This window comes from Rhinatrema bivittatum, chromosome 8 (genome assembly GCF_901001135.1).
Source record: "Rhinatrema bivittatum chromosome 8, aRhiBiv1.1, whole genome shotgun sequence".
Lineage (NCBI taxonomy): Eukaryota > Metazoa > Chordata > Amphibia > Gymnophiona > Rhinatrematidae > Rhinatrema > Rhinatrema bivittatum.
Window position 1 is genome coordinate 75862523 of NC_042622.1, and position 19166 is coordinate 75881688.

Genomic DNA, 19166 nt, shown 5'->3' on the forward strand with positions numbered 1-19166 from the left:
AGGGTAGTTCATCTTTCAAAGTTAAAGTAAAAAAAATGTCAGTTGATCTTGTGCAGAATATTGATAATAGAAGAAAACATCTGTCTGCCAACCAGGATGGTTTCACAGTTGCTGCAATGGGGGGGAATGATAAATTACCAAAACATTTACTGTGGATTTGCACATGCTATTCCTAGAGGCAAAACATGGTCCGTGTTGGGGGACAGCAGTTTTTCTTCTATTGTCAGTGTTCTGTAGAAGATTGGCTGACAAGTTAATAGAAATTTTTTTTTATTTTAACTTTGAAGGATAAACTGCCCCTTAATTTATTTTACATGCTCCATGACTGGCTGATATGTTATAGTGTGTCAATTTTTCCACTATTTTGGTTCTGTCCACATATTCACATCAAATTATTACTTGGCTAGGGACTCATGATGTGTCCATAGGTTTGTTCTAGAATTCAACTCCATCCCCCTAGGACACATTTTTATTATTTCCAGATTGCTTTCCAAAAAAAAAAATCTATATGTAAAATGGCTGTTTGCCAACAAAATCATTTGTTGCCAATTGGCAAGTATATTTTTCACTTTTTTTGTTTGAAGGCAGCCTGTAGCTAGGGTTCCCATATGTGAGAAAATATTCTGGTTGTCCTTGGGAGAAAGCAAGATTAGTTACTTGTAACAGGTGGTGTTTTAGGACAGCAGGATATGTAGTCCTCACAAAACCCATCCACCTCCCCAAGGAGTTAATCTCTCCAATTTTAAGCTAAGTTCTGAACTGGGAGGAGCCCCCTGTGAGCAAGCTGCAGTGCGGAAGCTGCCACACATGCTCAGTAGAGCACATTAAGGCACAGCTCTGATACTGAGCTCTGTATCAGATGTGCTCGGAGAACACCTGCTGTTCTCGGAACACTTTTTTTACAGACGAGCAGCTCTGCTTTCCTCTGGGTGTGTTTAGGCTGAGGGTGTAAAATAGCATGCAGACATTTGATTTTCAGTGTGTGCGCTCTGTATTGTTCTCCCCCCCCCCCCCCCCCCCCCACCACCACCCACTAAATTGCAGGTGCAAAATACATGAACATTTTTTCTTCGCACTTCATAATTTTAAAAGAAAACTAATGCAGGTAGTTTCTTTTTGAAAATGTGGGTAAAGTATGTGTGTTAAATATGCCCTTGCACAGGCTATTGAAAAATCAACCCCTTTTAGCTTTTTCCCCAGCATCTTTGGGAGCAGCATGGTAATGAGTCAGATAGCCTCACGTGCATATTAGATCCCTTTCGTTGTCATTGACACATGACATCAGAGGCACTTAACCGACCAACCAGACTGCAGTGTGTGACTTTCCTCCCAGAATAGGAGCACCTTAAATGTATTACTTGAATGTGTAATGGGGGGAGGGTGTAAGACTGCTTGATATTGGTTCTTTTGGCATACTGCACTGTACAAAGGGAAAGGGGATAGTTTTAATTTCTCAAACATTGTTCTGACACGTCCCATGAGAAGTCACAGCCTGATCACTTTGCTGGCTTTACAGATGTGTCAGTACTATCCATTCTAATTTGGTAATCCTGGTGCTAGAGCATGTACCATTTGCTTCTTTTGCAGGTATATAGCAAAAATCACTGAAAATCTGAAATTCACTGTTTGTGTGATGGGATTTAATGTTGCCTTCCCTTTGTGTTTCAGAGGGAGTACATCCCAGTAAAAGTAAGATGCCACAACTTCTGGTATTATACTAGCCAGTACATTGTCATGTACCTGGGCAGTTTGGGGGTCCTTGTCTGTCTCTGCTTCTTCCTTCTACACTCCTGGGATTTTATCTCCTCAACGTATGGTTTTATGTAAGTAACATGAAAATTTTTAATAAGTAACCTGCTTATTTCCTGAAATTAAAATATCCCATATCAAAGATGAGGGCACATAGCAGAAATCAGTGATAGGACAGGGCAGATCAAATTGGTGGAGGGGTGGAACTATATGTTAAGGATGGTATAGGGTCCAGCAGGATAAAAATATGCCTGAAACGAAATGCATGGTGGAATCCTTATGGATAGAAATTCCATATGTGATGGATAGGAGTATTAGAGGTTGAGTGTATGCTACTGTCCACCTGGCCAAGATGAACAATCAGACTCTGAAATGCTGCAGAAATTAGAAAAGCAAATTTAGCAGCACAAAAATGAGATTTCAATTACTCCAGTATTGATTGGGTCGATGTCTCATCAAGATATACTAGAGGTTAAGTTTCTTGATGCCATAAGTGACTTTTTCTTAAAGAAGCTGGTCCTAGAACAAATAAGGGGCAGCTACTTTAGATCTAATTTTCAGTGGAATGCATAACCTAGAACAAGGGGTTACTGTGGTGGGGCTGCTTAGCAATAGTAATCAGAATGCAAGTAAATTCACATAATCACTGGCAGGAGTAGCAGATAACTTTAAAAAGGGAGACTATGATAGAATGAGAATAAAATAAAAGGAGCAGTTGCAAAGGTTAAAAGTTTGCATAAGGTGTGGGTTGAAAATTTCCATCTTGGATACCCAAATAAAATGTATCCCATGCATTAAAGAAGGTGAAGAAAAGACCAAATGACTGCCAGCATGATTTAATGGTGAGGCAAAAAAGACAGTTAACACCAAAAGGGCATTGTTCAAAAAATGCAAATGAAACATAGAAATGATGGCAGAAAAAGACCAATGGTCCATCCAGTCTGCCCAGCAAGCTTATGAGGTAGTATCTGCTGCACCATGTAAGTTATCCCTATGCTTATCAGTTTCCCAGACCATAAAAGTCAGAGCCCTTATTGGTTGCTGTTTGAATCCAATTCCCTGTTATGGCTTGCCATTAAAGCAGAGAATAATGTTGGAGTTACATCAAAGTAACAGGCTTATTGGTTAAGAGTAGTAACTGCCGCATCAGCAAGTTACCCCCCATACTTATTTGTTTGTGTAGACTGCAGATGTCTGGGCCCTCGTTGGCTTCTGTTCAAATCCAATTTCCCTTTTCCCCCTGACATAGGGGAATTGGTAAGAGCATAAGTACTGACAAGTTAGATATAAAACAATAATAGGACAGGCCAAGACAATTTTGAGAAGAAACTTGCCACAGAGACAAAAATAAATCCTTTTTTTTTAATACATTTGAAGCTAGAAACCTGTGCGGCAGCCATTTGGGCCTCTAGATAACCAAGGGGTAAAAGAGGGAGTGCTCAGGGAGGAGAAAGAAACAGAAGCTGAATGAACACTGGCCTCAGTCTTTACTGAAAAAGATGTTGGACACATAAACACACTCCGGAAACATTCTTTGATGGTGATGATTTTGAGCAGTTAAAATACATCTCTATGATTATGGAGGATGTAATAGGTCAAATTGACAAAGTAAAAAAAATAGCAATCCACACAGAGTCCTAAAAGAACTCAATATGAAATTGTAAATATATTATTCTGATCTGTAACTTATCATTTAGAATAGCCAAGTACTGAGCACAGTTACAGCCCTAAAGAGAAGGCATGGGGAGTATTGGGGTAACCCGCTCTGAACAAAAGTTACAACCCTAAACACCTTGCTGAACAGACTAGTTGGACCATTTTGGTCTTTATCTGCCATCAGTTATCCTGAAAACTGGAGAGTGGCCAATGTGATAATTTTTAAAAGGGGCTCTGGGGTGATCTGGGAAATTAAAGACCATAAACCTGACGAGATAGTAGATTCTATTCTTTAAAACAAAATTGCTGACCATACAGATGGAGAAGGCTCAACATGGTTTTAGCAAAAGGAAGGAGCAACCATCTGACAACCCATTATGTCCCACATTTTTTTAATGTTCTAAATAGGACACTGGGACATAATGGGTTAAGTTATAGTTCCATAAACCGGTGAAAATTGGCAGTCAAAAAAAAAAAACCAAAACAGATTACAACAGAAATGGCAATAAACAGTTTCTTCGCCAGTAATGAGAACCCAGGTAATAAGCATGCCCAAGAAGGTGCAAGAGCATTGACTTTTCACCACGGTTTCTCAAAAGTGCAAATCCAGATATTATAAGCAAGCCTCACGATTTCCTTATACAAATAGCACTGAAAGCCTTCTGATATGCATTAACACAAGTCCAAAAATATACAAATTTCATAAATGAAGATCTTGTATTCATTAACCACTTACTGCAGAAAAATAAGGGGAAAAAATATTAGTGCTTACAATGTAGGCATTTGTATCAGCGTCATACATCCCAGTGTATTACGTACCCATAAAGTGATGAAAGTAAAAGGGAGAAAAATGACCAAGTGCTCATAGCAGTACTTATTCAGTAAGGCAATGTTTGCAAAATACGATCTATCTGTTCCCTGTACGTACCAGGATCAGTCCAGACAGTGGGTTATGTCCCCCGTCCAGCAGATGGAGTCAGACAAGGCTTCGGAGGGTGCTGCCATATTAACCAGTGCACCCTCCATAAGTCCTCAGTATCTTTCTGACTCCAGCAGATAGGAATAGGGGAACCTGGTGCTTCCCCTGTCTGGAGGATATTTCCTCCCCACTACTATTTCTTAATTTTATCTCTCTAAGTTTGGATCAAGTTGTCTGGGGAAAAACAAAAAGTGGCAAGAAAGTTTTAGATCCTCTGGTTGGAGTTTTGTGTGTCTTGCAAGTAGTGCTATTTGGTCACCTCTCCTCCTCCCCCCCCCCCCCCCCCCCCCCGCCCATTCCTCCCTCCATGGGGTAAGTGGTTAGTCTGATTTTTCTGTCAATTTTCTCACGTTTTTTCACAGATTCTGGTTTTACTGTTTTCAGGGCGGTGAATGCTGGTGGCACCAGCCTCTCCCCCCCTCGCCACGTCTCCCCCCGCGGCCCCGAGATGCGCATTCCCCGGGGCCACTGCAGCAGAGAGGTCACATTCCTTTGCTGCCAATTACCGGGGACAGGGGTGTAGCGGAGGCATTTTCCTGCTCCCCGCGGCGCTGTTTTTTCTTCTGGCCCCATAGCGGCTCACACCCCCCTCTCCCCTGTTCGCCTCCGAGCATGCCGTGGTCTCCCGATGCTCGGCGTGCGGCGAACCGGGGTCGCGATTGTCCCGCGAGGGTCTGTGTGCCAGGTGCCTCCCTGGTGGGGAGGACACCTCCATGCCGCTGGATAAACTTTCTTCGCGCACTTCAGCGCGCCTTAGACAGCAGGGACCAGCCCCATCTCCGCTTTCAGCGGGCTCGCTCTCCCGGATTTGGGGGGGGATTCGCCGTCGCCACATGTTGATAATCCTCTCCTGGCAGCGCAACTGAAAGGAGATGACCCACGGGTTCTCTGCATCTTTTAGAGAGAAGAGATAGATGCTCTAATTCCTCATATCCTGCAGGAGCTGGACCTCGAGCCCCCCCCTTGACCCCCAGGACCTTTCACTCCAGTCGTCTCCTCATCCAGCAAGAAGGGGGACCCAGTCCTGGCTGGCCTGCGCCCATTGTCCTAGGCCTTTCCCACCCATTCCACCTTCTTCCAGCTATTGGCCAGGGAATGGGATACTCCCAAGGCCTCACTCAAGGTCGGACGGGCAATAGAAAAGCTTTATCCTCTCCCTGAGGATTTCCTGGAGCTTCTCAAGGTTCCAAAGGTGGATTCAGTGGTGTTGGCGGTTACCAAAAGGACAACAATACCGGTTATTGGTGGCACGGCCCTGCGGGACCTTCAAGATAGGAAGCTGGAAGTCTACCTCAAGAAGGTCTTTGAGGTCTCTGCTCTGGGAGTCTGCGCTGACATTTGTAGCTCACTAGTGCAGAGGGCAGGACTCCGTTGGGTCCAGTAACTTCTCACCTCTCAGGAACTGCTACCGGAGGAAGCAAATCAGGCGGACCACCTAGAGGCCGTCATAGCCTATGGAACGGATGCTCTGTATGACCTGCTCTGTGTTCTGGCGAGGTCCATGGTCTCGACGAGGCACCTTCTCTGGCTTCGCAACTGGTCGGCAGATTCCTCTTCCAAGTCCAGCCTGGGATCTCTTCCTTTTAAGGGCAAGTTCCTCTTCGGTGACAATCTCGACCAGATCATTAAGTCTCTGGGGGGAAACGCGGTCCATCGCCTGCCCGAGGACCACCAGCAGACCACCAGATCGTTTAATTCCTTCAGAAACTGGCCCTGCACACAACGCCGCTATCGCAGTTCTAGACAGCCAGTGCCCCGGGCACCTTCTTCCAGATCCCAGTCGTGGCCCCGTTCCTTTCGTGGCCGCAGAACACCTCGAGAGGGGACAACTCAAGGGGCTTCGTCCAAGTCCCCTCAATGATGCCAGACTCACCCACTCCTCGACTCCCCGGATCAGAGGACTAATATCTCTCTTCTACAAGGAGTGGGTCCACATCACTTCAGATCAGTGGGTCTTAGACATCTTAAGGAGCGGTTATGCATTGGAGTTTGCTCGCATACCAAGGGACAGGTTCCTCTTCTCGCCTTGCGGACCGAGTCACAAGCAGCTGGTCGTGCAACAGACCCTCGACAGACTCCTGGACCTCGGGGCCATCTCTCCCGTCCCCTCCAGAGAGGTGGGTTTGGGTCATTATTCAATCTACTTTGTGATCCCCAAAAACGATGGAGACTTTCATCCAATCTTGGATCTCAAGGAGGTCAACAAGTCCCTCCGGGTCCTTCACTTCCAAATGGAGACCCTGCGCTCAGTGATTGCGGCGGTACATCAGGGAGAGTTCCTTGCCTCTCTCGACTAGACAGAGGCCTATCTTCACATTTCCATCCGCAAGGCTCACCAGAGGTTCCTTCGTTTCAAGATTCTGAACCAGCACTTCCAGTTCCAGGCTCTCCCCTTCGGCTTGGCGACCGCTCCGCGGACGTTCACAAAGATCATGGTGGTAGTGGCGGCTGCTCTCAGACGGGAGGGGATCCTAGTTCATCCCTACCTGGACGACTGGCTCATTCGGGCGAAGACTTTCTCTCAGGGCAGGCAGCGGTCACCCGGGTCATTCAACTTCTCCAGTCATTTGGCTGGGTTGTGAACTTCGCCAAGAGCAGTTTCAGTCCTTCACAGTACTTAGATTTCTTGGGAGCACGCTTCGACACGATTCAGGGCAAGGTTTTCATATGACCAGACAAAGCACAATACTTCCGAGAGCAGATTCAGCGCTTTGCCGCGCTTCCTGCACCCACTTCTTGGGATTACCTACAGATCTTGGGATCCATGGCTTCCACAATCGATCTTGTACCATGGGCTTTCGCGCATCTGCGTCCCTTACAAGGAGCACTGCTCTCTCGCTGGAGACCGGTCTCGCAGGACTACCAGCTCGTCCTTCCTCTCCCTCAACTTGCCAGAACCAGCTTGCGTTGGTGGTTGGATCCACTGCATCTTGCACAGGGCACCCCTCTCGAGATCCCGGATTGGGTGGTGGTCACCACAGACGCCAGCGTGACCAGTTGGGGTCAGTGTGCCAACAGAGCTCAGCGCAGGGGCAGTGGACAAAGGCACAAGCTGCCTGGCCAATAAATCGTCTGGAAACAAGAGCCGTATGTCTGGCTCTCATACACTTCCTGCCTCTCATGCGGAACCAAGCGGTAAGGATTCTGTCGGACAACGCGACCACAGTAGCTTACATCAACCGCCAGGGTTGTACGAGGAGCCGACATGTGACTCTCGAAACAGCCCGCCTGATGTTGTGGGCAGAGCAGTATCTCGCGCGCCTGGCAGCCTCCACATCACAGGCATAGACAACATTCAGGCGGACTACTTGAGTCGACAGAGTCTGGATCCTGGGGAGTGGTCCCTCTCAGACGAGGCGATGCAACTCCTCATTCGTCGTTGAGGGACACCCCGTCTGGATCTCATGGCAACGTCTCTCAACGCCAAGGCATCACGATTCTTCAGCCGCAGGTGGGAGCACAGCGCAGAGGGGTAGACGCACTGGTTCTCTCTTGGCCGGGTCATCTTCTTCTATACGTACTTCCTCCATGGCCTCTAGTTTATCATTAGTTTAATTGTTATTAGTTTAATTATCTTTATTATTAGTTTAATTAATTATTATTGATTATCATTAGTTTAATTGTTTGTTCTTAATTTGTTTTTAGTTTGTTCTTAATTTGTTCTTAATTGAGTTATGTACACCTTATTTCTTATTTCATATTGACTGTAAAGCTTGTTGCTGATTTATTGTTTATTGTAAACCGAGGTGATGTTATTAACGTGCCGCGGTATATAAAAAATCATGAAATAAATAAATAAATAGTGGGCAAGGTACTATGGAGAATAGAGATACATCAGGGTCCCGTCATCCTGGTGGCCCCGGAATGGCCACGGTGCCCTTGGTTTGCGGACTTACTCAACCTCGCAGTGGACGGCCCGCTACATCTGGGCCATCTCCCTCATCTGCTCCATCAAGGGCCGGTATTTTTCGACCAAGCAGAACGCTTCTGTCTTGTGGCCTGACTTTTGAAAGGTGGCGGCTTCAGCGCAAAGGATACCCTGACGCAGTAGTCTCGACCCTCCTCAAGGCTCGGAAGACCTCGACTTTGGTCACCTATGTGAGGGTCTGGAAGGTCTTTGAGTCTTGGTGTACCGCCCATAGCACTCATTCCAGAAGGGTCTTGGTCCCTCAGATCTTTGCGTTTCTACAGGACGGCCTGGAGAAAGGACTCTCCTACAACGCCCTGCGAGTACATGTTTCCGCGCTGGGCTCGCTCATTCAGTCATCCAGACATCCCTCTCTCTTGTCTCATCTGGATATCACCCTCTTCCTCAAAGGGGTGAAGCATCTACGGCCTCCGGTTCAGGATCCATGTCTTTATTGGAGTCTTAACCTGGTTCTTAAGATTCTCGCAGGTCCTCCCTTCGAGCCTCTGCGTAACGCCACCATCAAGGATCTCACCCTAAAGACAGTCTTCCTGGTGGCCATTTGCTCCACACGCCGCATCTTGGAACTCCAAGCACTCTCATGCAGTGAAATCTACCTTTGCTTTACGGACGCTGGGGTATCCTTGCGTACAGTGCCTTCCTTCCTTCCCAAGGTTGTCTCGACTTTTCATGTGAATCAGACGGTGGAGCTTCCGTCCTTCTCAGCTGACGAGTCAAGATCTCTCCGGCACCTGGATGTCAAGCGCAGCTTAATCCGCTACTTGGAGGTCACCAACGAGTTCAGGGTCTCGGACCATTTGTTTGTTCTTTGGTCGAGATCAAGGAAAGGGTCTCAGGCCTCGAAGACCACGATTGCTAGATGGCTCAAGGAAGCCATAGTGGCAGCGTACATTGGAGCGGGTCAGACTCCTCCGTTGGGTGTCAAGGCCCATTCACTCCATTCTCAGGCAACATCCTGGGCGGAATCCCAGTCCGTTTCCTCTCAAGAAATTTGCCAGGCGGCGACTTGGAAGTCACTAAACACCTTTGCACACCATTATCGTCTGCACCTACAGTCGTCAACCTCTGGATACTTTGGCGACAGGGTCATTCGAGCAGGGCTTTCAGGGGCCCACCCGATTTAGGGAAGCTTTGGTACATCCCACCATCTGGACTGATCTGGTACGTACAGGGAAAAAAATATTATTTCCTTACCTGCTAATTTTCATTCCTGTAGTACCATGGATCAGTCCAGACGCCCTCCCTGTTAATGTTGGGATTCTGGGGTCCTCCTGCTCGATCTGTTCTTCTGGCTTTCCTATTCTGTTCTTCATGTTTGCCTCCGTTTCTTGGGGCTGTTCGACAGTTCTCTTTGCAAGTTAAAGTTGTGGCACCAGTTGCCTTAGTTACTGATAACCGTATCTGGTTAGTACACTTGATCCATCCTTCTTAGTTTATTCTGGCTTTGATATTCTCTAAACTGAGGACTTATGGAGGGTGCACTGGTTAATATGGCAGCACCCTCCGAAACCTTGTCTGACTCCATCTGCTGGACGGGAGACAAACCCACCGTCTGGACTAATCCATGGTACTACAGGAATGAAAATTAGCAGGTAAGGAAATAATTTGCTTTTCTTTCATAGATAATATAACAGCTTTACCATCACAATAAACTCACAGCTTGTCATGGGATGAAGGTGAAAGGGGCTAAACTGAGGAGTAACTAAGGAAATATTTCATTACAGAGAGGGTGGGAGATGCATGAAAGCATCTGTCTCCTGACGGAGGTGGTAGGGAATTCAAGAAAGCAGTGGGATGAGCACGTGGGATCCCTGAAGGGAGTGGTAGGGATTTTAGAGATGGACAGAGTAGATAAGCCATACGGTCTTTCTGCCGTCATATTTCTGTATTTCAAATTTGGCTTTTGGAGTCGGTCTCCTGGCTCAGCAGGTGAGATTTTGATGCTCAGGTTGGCCGGGGTTGATGACATCGTGGAGGCAGCATTTACAGCCCTGGCGGGGGGAGTCCCAGCAACACCTTTGATATGAATCAGGTCTATCCTTGTGCTATGTTCTCGAATGAAATGTGGATTGCGACTGTCAGCCAGAGTACTGTCACTGGGGTGGGAGAGGGTAAAGGAGGAGGAAAACCCTGGATAGTCATGCACGAAGGCTGGCAGCCCTGAACCATTGCCCCCAGTAGTAGCCTGTGCTGTTGAGCTTAAGATGCCCGACGGAGCCAGGAGGAAGCTGCCAATAACAAAAATATATTTGTCACTACTTCTTCTTTATTCAGCCTCTCCGTGCCTGATCTGACTCCAAACATTGGCCTCTTCTGGTACTTCTTCGCAGAGATGTTTGAGCACTTCAGCCTCTTTTTCGTCTGCGTGTTTCAGATCAATGTCTTCTTCTACACCATTCCTCTGAGTGTGAAGCTAAAGTAAGTGGGCTTAGGGAGCTCCTTTCTCAGTGTGACAAATCAATGGTATTTGTATATTTGTACAATGAAAAGATACAAATCAATATGACTTGCTTCATTGCTGTGTAACTGAGCCATACATCAAATGCCTTTAAATACACTAACCCAGACCTGGAAGTTTTCCAGGAATATGGACAGACAGACACCTACAATTCCCATGCTGGTGCTGATAACCTAAAGTGGAAGAGTCTGGTACTCTGTTCTGGCATTTATATATCCCACTTTTGGCCAGTGAGGAAAACTATCTACTTCCAGCAGAGAAGCCCTGGTTAACCCTGCATTTGAGGAGGGTCTTATTCTTCCCTTCAAGCTGCCACAGGAATAAAGTCAGGTGATTGGTAGTGTAAAGGGAAAATCACCATGTTGTACCCCCACCATGTGCTTCCTTTCTAAACAAGAAGCATGGGGAAGAGCATGTTCGTGTGCTGTTCGGTTCCTGACTTCCTTCCCTCGCACGAGTGGAAGGATAGCTAGGAGGAGCATTTGGGAGGAAATAGATAAAGAGCACTTTAGGGAGGGTTGGGCAGGAAGGAATCATGGGAAGTAATGAGGTGAATGATGAGAAGAGGAGAGCATTCTGGGCAGAGATGGTGGCTTCTGGTCCTCAGACACTACCAACATCTGTTTATTCAGGATTTTCACAGTAAATATTTGAGAGATAATTGTATGCATCTGTCTATTCTGCAAACAGACTACTTGTGGCCCTCTAGGATGGGAGTTTGCCATTTCCTACTGGCACTCCGGATTTACTAATATTTTTTCCATTTCTGTACTAAGAAGGTCAGAGAAATTTTAGTAATGCCTGATATCATCACAGTGATCACTTTCATCTTTGTCTAGTCCAGGGGGTCTGCAACCCAAAACCACATGTGGTTTTTGTTACCCCTTCTCTCCCAACCCTGGCAGAAGAAGAGACCATTATCTTATACTAGGAGCTATACCTGCAGTCTCGGGCTGTAGTTTGAAGTCCCATAAAATTACCCGCATTGTATTAGGGCACCATGGGGCATCCATCTGTACCTCCTATTAACACAGCAACAAGTGCTTCACAAGGATAGAGGCCTGGAGGAGGTGCAGCTGCTGGCCTACCTGTGAAAAGAATATTTTTTTTTCCTGCCAGCCTGAAGAAAAGTTGGTAACAGTAAGAACTTTCTGTCAGCTGGGGCCAGCAGATTTTACTTGGAGGAGGTGAGGGCTCAGGGAATTGTAGCTCGATCTTGGAGAGGAGTTGGCATGGGGGCCTGCAGATCCTAGTTGGAGGGGGTTTGGAAGCTGGGTTTGGGGGTGGGGGGGTGGGGAAGAGAACTGGAGCTGTAAGGGATAGAAATGTGGGTGCAGAAGAGTGCTGATAGTGGGGCTATAAGGGATGGGCCCATGAAGGAAAAATACTGGGGCTGCATGGGGAAAAAAAAGACACGTGAAATGCATTTTATTCTCCCACAAGCTTTTTTTCTTTCTCTTACATGAGTTACAAATAGTTTTCTCATGTTCTCATTTACATATCTATTAGGGTTTGTGTATCTGCATTATGGGAGCAATAATTAAACTCTTTGCCAAGGGTGTAAATACCACAAGTAGTTTTGACTCTGCAGGGTCTGCACCAGTAAAGCAAAACTATGGATATAATTTTGCTTTGATTATTGCTGCTGGATAAAGTACCCGCAGAGATTTGCTCTTGCTTTTTCTCTGGGTACGTTTTCCATGCTAAATTACATGTGGCCTTTTATTTATTTGCTATTTCAATTTATTAATAGCTCAGTTTTTCAAACAAGCAAACAAAAAAAAAAACTCTCGAGACTTACAGGAATAAAACATATCTACCTTATAAATGGGCTCTGACCGACGGCCCGCAAATGCGCAGTAGAGAGCAGCTCTACCGCGCATGCGCGGGCGAGCACATCAGTCAGAGCTTGCCTGTTAACAAAAATGGCACTGGGAGGAGCAGCGGCGAGGACCAGTGGCGGTGTGCGAGGGAGGGACTCCTTCCCACACCCCCCCACCCCGGAGATCTTCCATCTGCGCCATCCAAAGGGGTTGTGAATGAGCTGGGAGCAGAGGGGATTGAGAGAGGGGGAGGGGGGAGGGAGAATAGGGATGGGGAGGTGGAAGGGAGAGAGAGGGTGGAAGGGAGAGAGAGGGTGGAAGGGAGAATGAGGAGGGGGGGAGGGGGGGAGGGGGGGGGGGGGGGAAAGGGAGAATATTGGGGAGGGGGAAGGAAATGGACCGAAAAAAAAATTGAATGTAGCCCGTTGTTTCGGGCTTAACGGCTAGTATTACAATAAAGATGAACAAAGGGGGTCCTTTCTTAATTTTGAGACTAACCACAGCTGCCCAAGGCCCTCCCTGAGGTGAGACTGCTGCAGGACTTCGGGTCAATTTCTGGCTTCGGATGTCATCTGTACTCTTGGGGGCCCTATTTAAACCAGCGTATTGTGGCGCACGCAGCTGAAGCCAAGTGCCTAAGGGGCATCCCCCTGGTAGCAGTTTTCTCAAGATTATGGGAAGAGAAAAGAAAGGGGAAGATTTCTCCCTCTCTCTGACTGTATCAACCCCCCTATGAGTGGTCTAATGGATGTCCATGTCCAATGGCTGAGATTGTCATTATAGGTAAGATTTGAATGAGGAAATAGACGAGGCATCGTTAAGTGTTGGTATCCGTTCTCCTCCACCGTTGCCCCACATTCAGAGAGGTTACCGACTCTGTGTGTGGCTTGGTTCCATTATAATTGGAAGTAAAATTCCAATCAGATTGAGTCAAGGTGCTTACCTCACCCAGGAGTCTATTTTCTGAAGGTACTAACATCGTCGCAGCTGTATCCCTATCTGCCTGAGATATAGTGGTCCAGTTGTTAACCGGAACCCTGTCCCTAAAGCAATAATTGCCCCTGCAATCTCTGAATGGGTTAGAGGCAGGAGGAACTCCTCCTGAGCTTGCGGTCTCACTCCAATACCTGAAGAGTAGTTACCCGGTTGGAATAGTTCCCTAACACAAACTATTTCTCAATGATGTGCTTTTCCTTTTGATGTCTCAGCTAAGCTTTCTGACTCGATAGAAACTCAATTGGCTTCTCATTCTGTTAAGATTGTAATAAACTACTAACTGGAATCAAAGATAATTTGAACTTGCATTATAAGTTGGAGACATTGGAAAGCAAGATGCATTTAGGGATCATAGGCTGTTAAGTTTCCCTCAAACTTGTTTGATCTCAGGACATGAGCTATTTAAGAAATATCTTACTGAAGTCATATTGTTTTCTCAGAATAGAAAGTTTATCTAAATGCTACTATTTACCAGATACAAAAAAGATTCCCAATGTAGAAGGAGCTTCTAATGTATTAGCTTCTTTTGCTAGTTCAGATTTGTCGGGGGGTTTTTTTGTTTTTTTTTTTTTTTACAAAGATCTCAGGATAACATTTCTGCACATGCTGTTTTTATAATGTTTTGTTTTGGAGTCAGATAAAGACTTTTTTCAGCAATATTTCAGCAACAGGTACAGATTTTTCCTGATGTGGCTAGGGAGATTCAAGCCAGAAGAAAATTATTTCTTTGATTAAAATATGTTCTTGGCTTGGGTGCCTCCTTTTTTCCTTAAGATTCCATGCAGATGTATGATTAGTATACCCGGGTAATACATTATTTTTTCCAATCCTGTCCACTTGGAAACTTTTTTTGATAAGTCAGGGTGATTTGAGAAGTTTTAATAAGGGTTGATTAGATTATAGACTATAGTTGAACCATTTGGCAGCCTTAATGGTTTTGATTTTTCATTATAATTTTTGTATTTCATCCCCCCCTTAATATGAGGACTTGTAATGGTCATATTTTTTCTTAATGATTATGTATGCTTCTGTTATAATCCATTTTTTCTTTGGTTTTATTTCATGTGTATGATTCAAAATAAAATTTTTTTTTTAAAAGACAAACAGAATTAGATTAAATCAGTGTAATTAAAATCAACACAATTTTTCAAATATAGTCTTAAATATCCAAACAATCACAGCATTTCCCAATAGTACCTTACCTCATAAGAGAATTGTTGGAGAATTCCCTTTAACTTACGGCATTGAAAAAACATGCTTTGCATAGCTTCCTGAATTTCAAATAGTCCTCTGATAATCTAAGGTCTCTTAGAAGGGAATTCCACAGACTTGGCTGCATGGCAAAAAATGCACTCTTGCGTAGCAACCAGTTTGGTTTCTGATAATGGAGGCACAGTTGTAGATCCTGGAATGAACATAAGACATGGGTATAGTGATACAAATTTAATCTGCCTCACACACATTGTAGGCCTAATCCATAGATGACTTTTTGAGCCAGAGTTAAAACTTTAAAGCCAATTTTCTTCCTCATCCCACTAAACTAGTTCAGAATGCATAGCTTTATCTCCCCAGCCAGCAGATGGAGACAGAGAACAACTGACTTCCTGACGCCAACCATATAGGGCACTGTGAAGCCTGCAATTCAGTATTTCTCTGTCTCCAGAAGATGGTAGAGATCTTAATCCTTCAGCCTGAAAGTACTGGGGTCAAATTACACCTCAAAGTTTTACCCTGCTCGGGTATTCTTCCTGGAAGAGTAGGGCCAGCAGTAGCCCCTTTTCCAACTTAGCCCTTGTGGAGTGTGGCGAGAGGGAGGGAAATCTCAAAGCCAATGATGTTGTTTTTCTTCTTTCCTGCTGGCCCTTGGGCTCCCTCTCTCCCCAAGCAGTTCTTGGAGGATTCAGTCTGAGCCCTGGTTAGGATGAAGAAAACCAGGAGCAAGAGAAACCAAGCAGGTCTCCCTTTTTCTCTCAGAAGTATTCAATTAATTTAATTTGCTATTCAAATCCCTTGCAGTAAATTAACAAATAAAATAAATTGTGAGCCTCCTGGCCACTACAAGGAGATTTCAGGAAATTATGAGAGCCTTTCTTCCAGGTGGTGAAGAGGGTGGCAAGCCGCAGGAATCTTTTTACTTTGAGGGTTCACGCAAATTGGCTCCCAGAGGGCATTGGAAACTGTGTGTGGCTCGCATGGGGGCCAATGTGGGAGCTCTTCCACTGCAAAGGCTGCCTAAGGGGAGCAGAGAGAGCAGGTCCTCTGTGGCTGGGGAAGAGTCTGAGGAGGGGGGACACTTGGAGTGCAGCGCAGCACTGGTTACTTGTTCTGGAGTTAAGCCCTTTGGGAGAGGGGAACTTCCCAAGATGGAAGCATCAGCCATCTTAGCTGCTAAAAGCAGCAACAGCTCCACAAGGGAGATTTTCAGTGATTCTTCAGAATTCTCCCCAGTGGGAGAATACCAAAGAACTTAGATTGGTTTTCTCAGGCCTCCTCATTCTCTCTTTCACCTGAGTTGGTGCTCTTGAAGCACAATGCCTTTTGTTTATGAAGGGAGAATTCCTCATTGGGAGTGGGTGGTTCCCAATTTGACCCCAGTGGAAAAAGAGGCCAGTAGTTGGAGCTTAGCAAAAAAAACCTCTAGATTGGCTCTGGAAGAGGATATGAATGTGGCATTAGTCTTTGTTATCTCATTATTTATATATTATTTGTTGCTCTGTGTGCTATCTCTCTGCCTCCCTTTTCGCCTTTTGTCCCACCCCCAGTCCCTGTTTTATGTATTTTCCACCTTTGGTTCGGATGTGAACTGGTATGATGTAACCACTAATGCTGGTATAAAAAAGTATTAAATAAATAAGCAAGCCTCTGATGATCAAGGCCTGAGTAGCAGTGACCCAGGGAAACACTCGAGAGTGAAATCCAACACGCAGATCATCCATCTATTTTATGAAGGAGGAGCCTCCCTCTGATTACCTTGGCAGAATTAAGTATCAAGAAGGCTCTGATGGTTCCTGGGGTAGAAGGGGAGGGTCCTATTTTGGAAGGGCTTCACAGACCGATTAGGACCTTCCCTTTCCACAGAATTGTATGGGCTTCAGTGATTGCAGAGTGGGATATGCCAAAATCAAACTTGTGTGGTCAAAGCCATGACAAAGCTCTATCCTTTGCCCACTGAAGAAATGGAATTTTGAAGTTTCCTAAGATGGATGCCTTAATTTTAGCTGTCATGGAGAAGACTACTATTCCAGTGGAGAGAAGTGCGACTCTGAAGGATGCTTTGGATAGAAGAATGGAGATTGTTCCAAAGCAGTCCTTTGAGGTGACCATTCTTCCTCTTCAGACAGCACTATGCAATAGTTATAAGTACTGGTTACGTTTATGCTGGGTGCAACAAATTCCTGTGGGAAAACTCATCTGAAAGGTATGGGGGAGGTTTTTTTGTTTTGTTTTGTTTTTTAACCCGGAGGAATGTGGCAAGGCTTAGAGGCCAATGTCACTTTCATAGTAGACCTGTTGTATGATTTCCTTCATACCTTGGCTAGAGACATGGCATCATTAGTGGTTGCTGTGGTTACAAAACTGATCAGCTGACATGACTTCTAAGATACTTTTAGTAAATCACCCTTTAAAGGGAAGCTGTTTTTCAGTGGTGATCCTGAGAAGCTGGTGAAACATTATGGGGATAACAAGTGTTTCAGGTTATCAGAGAATAGGCCAAGGGGGGGGGGGGCGGCTCTGAGAAGGGGGAGTTCTAGCAGACCCAAGTTGAGAGGTGTGATATTATCGGCTAGGGAAGACTTGAGAAGGGACATCTTGGTGGCAAATTTCAGTCCTTTCGGTCAGAATATGAGGATCTAGGGAAACCGTTGCATGTCTAGCACAACTCTCCTCCCAACCCCAAGGGCTCCCAATGAGGTTCAACGTGCTCACTCCCTGATATGTCAGATTGAGAGATGGCCTTTCCAGTTTTACAGGGAATGGGTCTGCATCACATCAGAACAGTATGTCCTTTCAGTTATAAAAGATGTCTATGCCTCAGTTGACTCATCTTTATGGAATCCTCGTGTTTCTCTCTAGAAAAGAGAAGAGACTTAAAGTCAACATTGGATCAAGCTCTTTAGCTGGCACCAGTTGTTCCAAAGGAGGAAGGAATGTTCAGATCCATTCTAGATATCAAGCACGTAAATGAGGCCTTGAAGGTACCTCATTTCTTCATGGAAACTCTTTGATCAGTAATCTTAGCACTGAGAATGTGGAATTTTTAACATCACTGGATCTTTCCAAGGCGCATTTATTTACGTTCCAATATGGCAGATGCATCAACAGTATCTCAAATTTGCACTCCTTGGGAGACCTTGTCACTTTTGAGCACTACGCTATGGCTTGGGTAGAGCACCAAGAACTTTTTTCCAAGGTCATTGTAGTGGTGGCGGCAGCCTTACACAAAGGTGGCTTTGAAGGTTCATCTGTATTTAGATGGTTGGCTGATCAGGGCAAAGTTAGAAGAGGAGGTCCAGTGTTCAGCGACGGTGATACAGCTTTTTACAGGATCAGAGAAAGGTGATAAACTTGCCAAGAGCAAGGTAGTACCTTTTCAGACCTTGGAATACTTAGGGGTGTGCTTTGATACCCTAAAGGCCATGGTGTCCATGACACAGAAAGGATAGCCAAGCTTATCTTGAAGGTTCAGAATCCTTTTTGTGGTTGAAGTCACCCAGGATTATCTACAAGTGCTGGGTTCCATGGCAGCAGCAGTGGACCTTGCTCTATGGGAGAGAACTCATAATGCGGTCATTGTAGAAGTTACTGTTGACTAGAAGTCGTAAGATTTTGAGATGAGGTTGTACTAGATGGCAGAGGCCAGAGAGAACCTAGGATGGTGGCTGACTGTTTGGAATCTGTCCAAAGGATTGCCTTTGGATTCCCCAGACTAGATTATTATGATGGATGCCACTCTGAAGGGTTGGAATGCTCATTGTCAGGGCAGAACAACTTGGGAGACATGTGACACAACAGAGGCATCATGGACCATCAGTAGCCTAGAAACAAGAGCCATAAGGAAAGCTTTGTGGGTGTTCTGCCCTTTGATTCAGGATAGATCGGTCAGAGTGTTTTCAGAAAATGTAGCAGTGATAGCCTATGTAAATCATCAAAGGGACCCTTGATGCGGCCCAGATGCCCACAAGTTAAAAAAATTAAGTAAGTCCACGTGCAGCAATGGCCCCTCCCAACCCAGACAACCAAAAAGTCCATGTCCCCCCCCCCCCAACTCACCTTCCCTTAGAGAGTAGAGCTGCCACCCCAGTAGGATCCTAAATCATTAGGGGCATAGTACCCATCCCCCCTCTACCTCCTCCCCCTCCCAATACTCAAATCTAATTAAAAAAAACAAAAAACAAAAAACATTGGGGTTCAGGGAACATCCCCAAGCCCACCCTCTAACCTTCCCTCCCTCAGCCCTCCTACCTTTACAATTAGAAGAAGGTCCGGTGATGGGGCCCTAGCACTCAGCCCGATCATAGGGGGGGCGGTTGAATGGGTGGATGTTTGTGTATGATTGGGCTGTTAGTATGAGGGTTG

At 45.6% G+C, this 19166-nt stretch overlaps 1 protein-coding gene across 2 annotated transcripts in view; it reads left to right on the forward strand.

The window, feature by feature from the left end:
- Positions 1-19166, forward strand: part of PIGU (phosphatidylinositol glycan anchor biosynthesis class U) — a 115580-nt gene that overhangs the window by 66468 nt on the left and 29946 nt on the right. For both annotated transcript variants that reach the window (XM_029612636.1, XM_029612637.1), the window contains exons 9-10: positions 1669-1823; positions 10587-10730. In XM_029612636.1, coding sequence (XP_029468496.1) covers positions 1669-1823; positions 10587-10730 — 299 coding nt within the window. The remainder of the gene's footprint in view (positions 1-1668; positions 1824-10586; positions 10731-19166) is intronic.